General features: G+C 41.9%; 1 protein-coding gene across 1 annotated transcript in view; it reads right to left on the reverse strand.

Moving 5' to 3' along the window:
- The window catches only part of LOC102769867 (chromosome unknown open reading frame, human C6orf52), a 9,664-nt gene extending 770 nt beyond the window's left edge, over positions 1-8,894 (reverse strand). Inside the window, 3 exon segments of the mRNA XM_015560668.1 lie at positions 3,865-3,910; positions 8,209-8,383; positions 8,612-8,894. Of these exon segments, the coding sequence (XP_015416154.1) occupies positions 3,865-3,910; positions 8,209-8,383; positions 8,612-8,682 (292 nt within the window). The 5' untranslated portion in view covers positions 8,683-8,894.
- Positions 8,895-10,885: the final 1,991 nt, after the last annotated feature.

A 10,885-nucleotide genomic window follows, 5' to 3' on the forward strand; every position in this document is an offset into this window, starting at 1 on the left:
CTACTTAGTTAACAGACTGGTATATGCACAAATTATATATATATAACAACTAATTTAGAAAAAGAGAGGAGCCTGACCATCCTTCTCTGAAACCTGAAACCCTGTGATGAGATGTGGTATTATGTTATCATGAAAACATCAGACCTAGATGTTGAGTTAAAGTTGCCAGATTTCCAAGATCACTGACTTTTTAAATATAGTCCATTTTTTTCTCCTTGTATTGAATGTAACTGTAGAAGCCTTTTCTGTTTTCCTTTAAAACTTTTGCAAGCCTTAGTTCATTTAGGGCCATAATGTGCTTCCTAATATTCACGTGTTCATGCTATTTACTCATATTTATTTACTAGAGTCCCGGTGCCTGCGCTCTCTCGAAGTCCGGGAGCCCTCAGGTTATGTCTGACTGACGGATTAGGCCTGCTCCCAGCAGGAAGCGGGCCTAAGCCATCAGTCGGACATCCTTAGCACTGCCATGGAGGCAGGAGAGGCTCCCGCCACCACTGCTGCACTCACTAGCTGTGAGCCCGGCTTCTGGCTGAGCAGCGCTTACCCTGTGGGAACCCACTGACCATCAGGAGGTAGCTCCTGCGTTGAGCATCTGCCTCATGGTGGTCAGTGTGCATCATAGCGACCAGTAGTTCCACTGGTCAATTTGCATATTTGCTTTTTATTATAGAGGATATGCCTGTTACAGACAGTTTGTGCCTCCCCGCCCCCCAAATTCACATGTTGAAACTTTAACTTCCAATTTGATGCTATTTGGAGATGGGGTCTTTGGGAGATAATTAGGGTGAGATGAGATCATAAGTATAGGGCCCTAGATCCACGGGCTTAGTGCCTTAAAAAAAGGACAGCAGAGCTCTAGATCTCTCTTCCTTACCACATGGGGATATGAGAGGGTGGCCATCTGAAGCCAGGAAGAGAGCCCTCACCAGAAACCGAATCAGCGGCACCTAATTTTGGACTTTCCACTGTCCAGAACCGCAAGAAATACATTTGCTGTTAAAGCTACCCAGTCTGCATTATTTTGTTATAGCAGCCTGAACTCACTAATGTGATGTCCTTCTGTATTTATCATTTTAGAACCAAGATCACCTAATAGCTCCCGCCCATCATATAAGTTTCATGAGCTACTTCTTATTTTTCTGCACTGGAGTCATTTGTGACTGTGTTGTCAGATTCTTGTTTGCTGGAGGCTAATTCCAGCATGTCATAAATGCAAGAAGTTTCATCAAAAGGTTGATGGAACCTTGAGACTTCAGCAGGGCTGAAGATACATATTATTGCCTGCTGGAATAGCTGAAAGTATTTCCCCAAACCTGAAAATCTACATGTTATTACCTGCTGCTGGCCAAACAGCTGAACAGCTGTAGACACTTCCCCAAACCTGAAGATACGTATGACTGCCTGCTGCCAGACAGCAGAGGGCAGTTCCCCCAACTTGACAATCCCTACTGTATACCAAACTTTACCTTTTGGTATGTATTATCTGCTTTGCTATAGGCCAAAAAGCCCTGGTCCAGAGATAGACAGAACTTGGTTACTATAGCTAAGTCTCCTCTGGCTCCCCATGTATTCCAAATTTATATTTCTAGTCTCTTTATTAATTTATGTGCAGCCCCTTCTCCAGATTCCTGAACCCTTTTAGATACTGAGAAAGATCCCAGCACTTGTTCTTTAGAGTTTTTATCCCTTGGAACCATCTTTCCTTTGAGAACTTCTAGTCATAATATTAGATGTTTCTATTTATATATGTGTGTGTGTGTGTGTGGGTGTGTGTGTGTGTGTGTGTGTATTTATTTATTTATTTATTTTTCACTGATTTCAGAGAGGAAGGGAGAGGGAGAGATAGAAACATCAATAATGAGAGTGAATCATTGATCAGCCGCCTTCTGTAAGCCACCTACTGGGGATCAAGCCCGCAACCTGGGCATGTGCCCTTGACCGGAACTGAACCTGGGACCCTTCAGTCCACAGGCTGTAGCTCTATCCACTAAGCCAAACCAGCAATGGCTAGATGTTTCTATTTTTCCCTGAATGTTGTGAAATTTTTTTCCCCTAAAGTCATGTGTTAGGTCCTTTACCTCTTTGTCTTGGGCAGTTGTTTGCTAAAAGGCTCCTGACTCTGCATGTTCCTGGTCAGGGGAAAGGTGTCAGGAGCGCATGCTTATGAGCACTCTCTCTCTTGTGGCTGTGGCCTAGAAAACAAACGTCAGCTAGGAACCTAGATTAATGAACTAGGCCCTTCCAGTGATGTTGGCCATAGGGACAATAGAAGCCCATAAAAGTCAAACTCATTACATCTTTCCTAAACCTGTGGGCCTTCTAGACTTATGCTGTAGCCACTAGCCACACTGGCTATCAAGCACCTGAAATATGGCTAATCTTAAGTGAAACGTGATGTAAACATACATTACGTTGTGAAAACTTAGTATTAAAATTTTTTAAGTCTCATTAAATGTTTATATTGATTACACGTTGAAATAATATTCTGACTATATTAGATTAAGGTTAAAATATTTAAATTAATTTTCCCTGTCTCTTTTTGTTTCTTGAATTTGGCTACTAGAAAATGTAGAACTACCTATGTGGGTGGATTTGTGTTTCCCATACATTTCTACTGGACAGAGCTGCTCCAGATCTGTAAATAGCTAACCCTCGAGTGGTTATTATGTGCCAAAACCTGTGAAAACACTTAAAAACACTTTAGAGCTACTGCCCTCATTTCATAGGAAGTAGGTTTTAAATCCCTTTTACAGGTGGGAACACCAATGCACTGGAGATTAATTAATGTGGAATTACAGAGCCAGTAAGAGAGATCTGAACTCTGGCAGTTTGGCCCCAGAAAGCACAGTCTTATTGTATGTCTTTTTCTGTTCTTTTTATAGACAGTTTCTGAAGAACTGATAAAAACAGGGAGCATAGACACACTTTAGTCAGAATGAAATCCACCCCATCCCCCCAGCTACTATGAGCACCTGTTATTCATATTCCAATCAAGTACTACAAACTGGAACTGCCCCTAGTTTTCTTTTAAACATCAATTTCATTCCATTTACTAGTAAACACTGAACACCAAATAACATGCAGACTTTGTACTGGCTCCTGGGACTACAGAGATGGATGCTCCAGATCTGATAAGATCACAGAGGCAGTGGGTTGTAGGGATGAGGTGAGGGTAGGGAAGAGACCGGATGGACACGTGATAAGACAGACATTTGATAAGGAAACAGACAACGTGTTCTCTGCATTTTGTTTCTATTCCTCTTCCCCATAACTTAAAATAAATAAAAGAAGCCAAATGTTTTTTTTCCTCGAATAAGACACATGCAGAAACAGGGTTCTTCTCTGGGCAGATACACTTTGGTCTTTTCAAAACAGATCAAGAACTACATGAAGAAACACCTGACTCTACAGAGGGGGCCTGCTGGGTCCTCCAGGAACCAATAACCCTAAGGCAGTGGTGACCCCTGTGAAAGGGTCATTCAACCGCCAAAGGGATCGCGACCCAAAGGTTGAGAACCGCTGCCAGGAAGCCAAGGCCACAGCAAGCGCCTCATGCTTTTCTGCCTAAAAATCTAAATTAAAGCATAATTAATCCCAAAGTCTAAACTTATGGAGGAAGCAGATCCTAAAATCAACTTATCGTCTTATTTTTTGGGAATGCCCCCATTTCCCAGTCCTTCAGAAAGACCCAGAGAGGAGGTTTCACTAAAGCTGTTCCCACAGAGGCAATTTCCAAAGAGTAGATGAATTGTTAAAGAAAATGGCTTAGACAACCTACGCTGGTATTTTCCAGTAGGACCTTTCAGTTTCTAGCGATTGTCAGTTTTGTTTTTAAGTACTGCAACACAGGCTTTACGTTACCTTCTAGTAGGTTTTCATCTTGGTTTCCCGCCAAAGCTGTGGTTTCCTACAATGAAAATCAGTATTTTATTTTAAGGAAAAAAAATTTCATTTAAAGGTTTACTATCACACAGGCTTTCTTAGAAAAATCTAACTCTCACAAATAATATCTAAAACACTAAACTCTCTTTAGATTAAATTTATTTTTGAACTTTGACTAGAAGAATCTTTAAATGATATATTACAATTATGAAATGAGTGAACGATATCAGCAGAAGAAAACCCACAAAGGAGGAGCAAGCCCAACAAAGGCCTCTGGCCTCTCTGAAGCGTCTGAGAACTGACATCCTAGGGCCTGCGACAGGCGTCCGACCCCAGGAATGTTGGCGTCCAGTCGCCACAGTCCCCGTACTAGAAGCCCAACTCTCCACCTGGAGCTCAGGCCTTCTTTCCAGATGGCAATGTGCAAAGTCTCCACACGCACATCCCCCCACCACACCTTCTAATCAGACCACCAACTCCATGGCTCAGCCGAGGATGGGGATAGGAGGTGCTTAAGGAAATGCAGAGGGTACAGAAAAAGAAACCAATCAACCATCGCCTTACATACTGAGAGAAGGAAATTCCAGAAGTATTCCCCAAATAGATCTTGGCTGGTTAACCCAGACAGTTTGCTCTACTGGGCCATGAGTTCCTATGACTCCTCGTTATAGGCACCTGTTGGAATCCTGTTTTTGTTAAGGGTGTACAGCTGTTCCAAGCATTCAGCCCATCCAGGAAGCGCTGAGTTAGCTGGAGGCACTAATGACTTTAATTAAGCTCCCCTGCTAATAAGGACCATATTGCAATGAAAGCCAAAGGTCCACTACCTCAGTGGTTCTCAACCTTTTGGCCCTTTAAATAGTTCCTCATGTTGTGACCCCAACCATAAAATTATTTTCGTTGCTACTTCATAACTGTAATGTTGCTACTGTTATGAACCATAAATATCTGATATGCAGGATGGTTCACAGGTTGAGAACCGCTGCACTACCACTTCTTTTCAATCTATCTGAAAGTATGCCTCCCTTTTGCTCTGAAATAGGTCCCGATTTGCAAAATAAATTATATGGTTACCATAAATTTAATCACACCTCTGATGTATTTTTTTCCCATTTAGAAATGACTAAGAAGCCAGAATCTGTGCTTAAATGAGTCAGTCTCTCTCTCTCTCTCTCTCTCTCTCTCTCTCTCTCTTTGTGTTTTTAATCCTCACCTGAAGATATTTTTTCCATTGATTTCTAGAGAGAGTGGAAGGGTGGGGGGGGGGGAAACATTGACATGAGAGAGACACATTGATTGGTTGCCTCCTGCACATGTCCCTATCAGGGCTGGGGAACATGCAACTGAGGTATATGCCCTTGACCCTTCAATCTGTGGGCCGACATTCTAACCATTGAGCAAAACTGACCTGAACAATGAGACCTTTCTTTTAATACAATGTCCAAGTAACTTCACATTTCCTCCTTTTTAATATGTACTCTGGTAAATATGGATCCTAAATTAAGAGGCTGTAGGGAGCAGGAGCTGTCTGGAGATAGAGCATTACAGAATGAGGTTCACCTGGAGAGTGTATGCTGCTGGTTGTCCTTGAAGAAGGGCACATCTATAAATGGTTTTCCTCTGTTGGAGGTACTTTGGGCAAGTTGTGCTGATGGACACCCAAAGACCTGAGAATCATTTTGAAGACATCACCTCCTGTAATCTTAAGCAGGACACAATGCCAAAATGGAGAGTCTAACCCAGGGGTCCTCAAACTATGGCCCGCGGGCCACATGCAAATACAAATATTGTATTTGTTCCCGTTTTGTTTTTTTACTTCAAAATAAGATATGTGCAGTGTGCATAGGAATTTGTTCCTAGTTTTTCTTTAAACTATAGTCTGGCCCTCCAACGGTCTGAGGGACAGTGAACTGGCCCCCTGTTTAAAAAGTTTGAGGACCCCTGGGCTAACCCCTTCACTTGAGGAAATAAGAGCTAGGGCTTTGGGTGTGCTAGTGGGCGGAAAAGCCATGACATCTCATAGAGGGTGCACCTTATTAGGGAAGACTCAAGTGAAGATGGTGAGTGAGACTCACTGGAGAGTCTTACAGTCTTGAGTTTTGCTGACCAAAACTCCCACCAAGTTTCCTAACCGGGAACTCCCACTAAGAGAGCAGGCAGGTGGCACAAGTATGGTAACCATAGCCATTAAAGAGAATATATAATTCTTGAAGGAAAAACTGCATGTTATAACAAAAATTTGACTAGAGAATGAAATATTAAAAATCAACATGTGTCAACACAAATGGGGAGAAGAAGGGAAGGGGTGGCAAGGAGAGGAAAAAAAGTGTTAATTTCTTATTCATGAGTGGAGAGATAAAGAAATAGTTTCATTTCTGGAGTTGGTAATATACTCAAACCGATACTTCTCTATTTAAAGATCTAAAGATAGCCACTATAAGTCAGATAAACCATTTCTCTCTCAAAAAAAAGAAAAAGAAAAAAATGGGTAAAAAAATGTGCTAAAACCTCAGGCAATGTAGCAAGATTTTAAAACAATATATAATACTAGAGGCCCACTGCACAACATTTGTGCGGGGGGGGGGGGGGGGGGACCCTCAGCCTGGCCTGAGCCTTCTCGCAGTCCAGGACCCCTCGGGGGAAGTCCCCCTGCCAGCAGTCAGACATCCCCTGAGGGGTCCTTAGTGCTGCTGGGAGGCAGGAGAGGCTCCTACCACCTCTGCTGTGCTCACCAGCCATGAGCCCGGCTCAGGGCTTCTGGCTGAGTGCTGCTTCCCCTGTGGGAACACAATGACCACCAGGGGACAGCTCCTGCATTGAGCATCTGCCCCCTGGTGGTTAGTGCGCATCATAGCGACCGGTAGAACAGCCATTGGGTCAATTTGTGTATTACCTTTTTATTTAATACACAAATTTACCTTTTTATTAAATAGGAAGGAAGGATGAAGCATCTGCTAAAAGGGTACAATCCAGGTTGGGTTTAAAAGAAAAAAATAGTGAGAAGTCTAACAAGATATTTTCTCTAAGAGGCACACCTAAAACAGACTTGCAAAACTGAAAATGAAAGTCTGGGCAAAAAAATTGCCAAGCAAATACAAGTTTTAAAAACAGGGCTTAGCTGTTCAATTCAACTCTGGTGTTAAGGCTAAGGCCATCACACAAAGTGACACTGTGCACATCAGGCAATAAACTGGGGAGAAAAGCCTGTGACACTTTGACTGCAAAGGGCTAATTTCCCTAATATGTAAACACCTTACACTGTCAAGAAAAAGGAGCACAACACACCAGAAGAAAGGTAGGCAAAAAACATCAACTAAGTCAGAAAACAGATACCAATAAACACCTGAAAAAATATTTGCACTCAATAATAGACAAATGCCTGCCTTGCTCGTCCAATTGGCTAATCACACAGAAAAACAAACAACAACAAAAAAACAGAAGCAAGCACACCTACAAACAATATTGGAAAGCAGGTTTTTGGTAAGTTGCTGTTTAAAATTTTAAATGACATATCCTTTAATCCAAATCTTCCACTTCCAGAATTTGTTCTTAGCCAAAAAATAACAACACTCAAATGCCTGAAGATAAATAAGTAAAAGTTTGTTAAGGCAGTGAGAACTTTTAAATGTTAGTCCATAGGGATGAGCTAAACTCGAAGCACATTCAAATGGGCAGCTTTAAAGAAAGCGCTCCAGATGCAATCTATAAGCAGAAGCAAGCAAGAAGCGAACAAGTATATACCACACAGTCCATTCCTGCCCAAGGCGCTCCCAACTCCTCAAACAGAAACAAAGCCCTATCACACTGAGTTAGCAAGAGTACAGGGGGAAAATCTAGAGGACAAGATCAACTTCAACAGCGTTGTCTTGAAGTGGGGAGGGGAAGGGGAAGTGGGAGTGGGGGGAGGCTTTCAGAAATAGGTTACTTGAGTAATCAAAATATTAAAATATCTTTTAAAAAGTGTTAATGTTCACTGCTGTATCAAAACAATGCCAAAAAAAAAACAAACAAAACAAACAAACCTACCTCCTGTCCTATTTTAAGTGTTTAAGAGTAAAATCTACTGAAAGATGATCATCTAAAATTTAGTAACAAGAAATTAGGCATCAGCCTATTATTGTGTTTTTGGAAGAGAGTGAGGACTTAAATCGTTTGCAAGTCAAAATTTCTGGGGTCATCAGCTGTTACTCTCTGGTATTACAATAGGGAGCAAAAGCCACCGCTGTGGGAAACTGAATGGCAGGATGTGGAGGTGTGAGGTAGGAAAAAGATGTTTCACGCTGGGCACACCAACCAACACACGGTCCACTGAGAGAGTGATACCTCGGGTGCAATGGGAGTTCCAGCTGGGAGTCCAGAGGGCCCATGCGCAGACCAAGTGTGCTCATTTCCATCCACTGAGGGACCACGGCCACAGCCAGGAAGACGACAGCTGTGCTGCTGCTCATACCCGCTGCCAAAGGGGTCCCTCTGGTAGAACTGGAACTTAGGGTTCACTCTAATAGTAGAGGGGAGACGACAGGAATGGCATCAGCAACCAAGGCAGAGTCGTCCAAAACCACAGAACTTTCTCCTTTCCCAAAAGTTACAAGTAAGTATGACTTCTGCTTTAACTGCGTAAGAACACCCATTTTCAAAGCAATCGTTTGTAAATTGCCCCCAAAATATGTAAGAAATAGAACCCTAAGCAACCTTCATTTTCACTGAGCAAGAAAAAGCACCTCACCTTTGGCAGTACCAGTAATAATTACTCTGTTGAGCTCTGTCAAAACCTGCAAAACTCTTCAGTCCAGCCATTTATCCAGAAACTTGATAAAAAGAGACAAAGAATCCAGAGTTTTTACTTCTGAGTCAAAAATTCCAGCTCGGAGCTAAAACCTCTCAACCAGACAAACAACTCTCACAACTACCTTAATCCCTGCTAGGCAATTAACTGCTTGATTTTCAAGACAGTGGGGTTTAAGGCACGGGAGTCACCTGAGGGCACTGCAGCAGCTACTCAGCCGGCTTTGAGCCTCTGGCCCCTCTCCCAGCTGTCAGGCCTGGGGAAGCTGCCCAACGGGCAGAGAGGGAGTGTGTGTTGAGCAACTGCACAGGACACACTAGTCTCCACCCCACCTCCTATGTAAGGGTCACTTTTAGTAATTGAAACTTTTAAGACAAATACAATTTGATGTTGTCTTATTTCCTGCAGGTTTAAATCATCCCAACCAGCTGGTGGGAAGCACTGGTACATCACACACACACACACACACACACTACCTTAATTCGAGTGCAGAAAAAAAAATTCGAGTGCAGGTAAATCTGTGGTTCAGTGTATTTTTTTAAAGCACAAAAAAGCTCCCCAAATTTTAATGTACATTTGCACTACCTGGGCATGTTGTTTAAAATATAGGTTCTGATTCAATAGCTTTGGAGTGGAGCCTCAGATTCTGCCCTTTCTAGCCAGCTCCCGTGTACTTTAAGTAGCAAGGCTACACAAAGTGTCAAAATTTAAGAAGATAACTTGTGAGTCTAAGAAGGAACAGTTAGGGCCTGGTGGGAGTGGCTCGGTTGGTTGAGCATTGTCCTGTGCATGGAAAGGTTGCTGCCCTCGGGTGAGGATTAAAAAAAACAACAACAAACACATACTATGCTCTCAATAAACATTAACTATAATTACTATTTAAAAAAAGAAACAGGGTTTGGCAATTTCCCTGAAGCTTGTTAATAACTAACAAGCTTATTAATTAATATTCCACTATTAATGAACTATTCCGCTATTCAAGTGCTTTATGTATTCTATATGTATCTGTCTATATGTGCCTGTAATGAGAAAAATAATAATCACAATTAAATTAAATTATTCACCCATTATTTACTGAGTCCCTACAAGGCAGGTGGGTGATTGGCACCGGTGATATAGTGGAACTTATACTCTAGTGGATTTCCCATGTTTTCAAAGGAGAGGTCATTGATTACTGCTGTGGCACACATTGCTAAGTGCCACCCAATATTGATTCCTTTCCTTTTCTTCCTTAATAACAGAACCCTGATTTAATTTGGGGGCAGCAACAGGCCTCCCTAAAAGACTACATTTCCTAGCCTTCCCCTTGCAGGGAGATGTGACCAGGTGGCCAAAGCCTGGCTAATAAGATGTAAATAAGAACTATTATAAGGGGATTGAGGAAAGCTGTGTAGACAAAGGGAGTTTGCTTAGCTGGAAGGCCTCCTAGTCCTCCACCCCTTCCCCAAGCCTAATGCTGAGATTACAGAGAAGATGGCTGGAGCCAAAATAACTGTGCACCTATCTTGGCCTATGGGATGATATCAAGGAATAAGTCAGATACACAAATACAGGATTGGAAATAAAAAACAGGTTTAGATCCCAATGACTATGTACTGACAAGCTAGACCAGCACTAGACTGGCCTACCTCCAGATTTCTTTTAAGGAAGAAATGTCTTGTTTAAGCCACTATTGTTTTAAGTTATATGAAGTTAAACACAATTCTTAATAACTATAACAGCTTAGACATCAAATAAAACATCAGTTATGGATTCTCTTTTTGTAAAAACTTTAATACCGGGGTTTTCCCTTCTATTTTGGGACTTTATTTTTTTTTTGTAAAAAGAAAATTAGAATTTTGGCTATGAGGGTAAGAAAGACCGCTGTAGCTGTGAAGGAGTTTGGGAGTTGAACATTGATAATAAGGTACTGTAGTAAGCAGGCTGAGGAATCGGAGAGGTCGATGTAGCATGTTGAAACCACCTGGAAGATGGCAGGAGTGAAGCACAGAGCACCATGAGCAAGGCTCCAGAGATAAAAATAGACATTCAAGGGTTTTGTTGATGACAGTGACAAGGAAGACTTCACAAATTTAAAAAGAAAAAAATTATATATATACATATATATATATAATTGATTTCAGAGAAGGTCTGGGCACATACGTGGGTTGCAGGTTTGATCCCCAGGTTGGGGCAACGGATAGATGTTTTTCTCCCTTTCTTTCTTTCCTTCTC

This window comes from Myotis davidii, unplaced genomic scaffold, assembly GCF_000327345.1.
Source record: "Myotis davidii unplaced genomic scaffold, ASM32734v1 scaffold1413, whole genome shotgun sequence".
NCBI classification, from domain to species: domain Eukaryota; kingdom Metazoa; phylum Chordata; class Mammalia; order Chiroptera; family Vespertilionidae; genus Myotis; species Myotis davidii.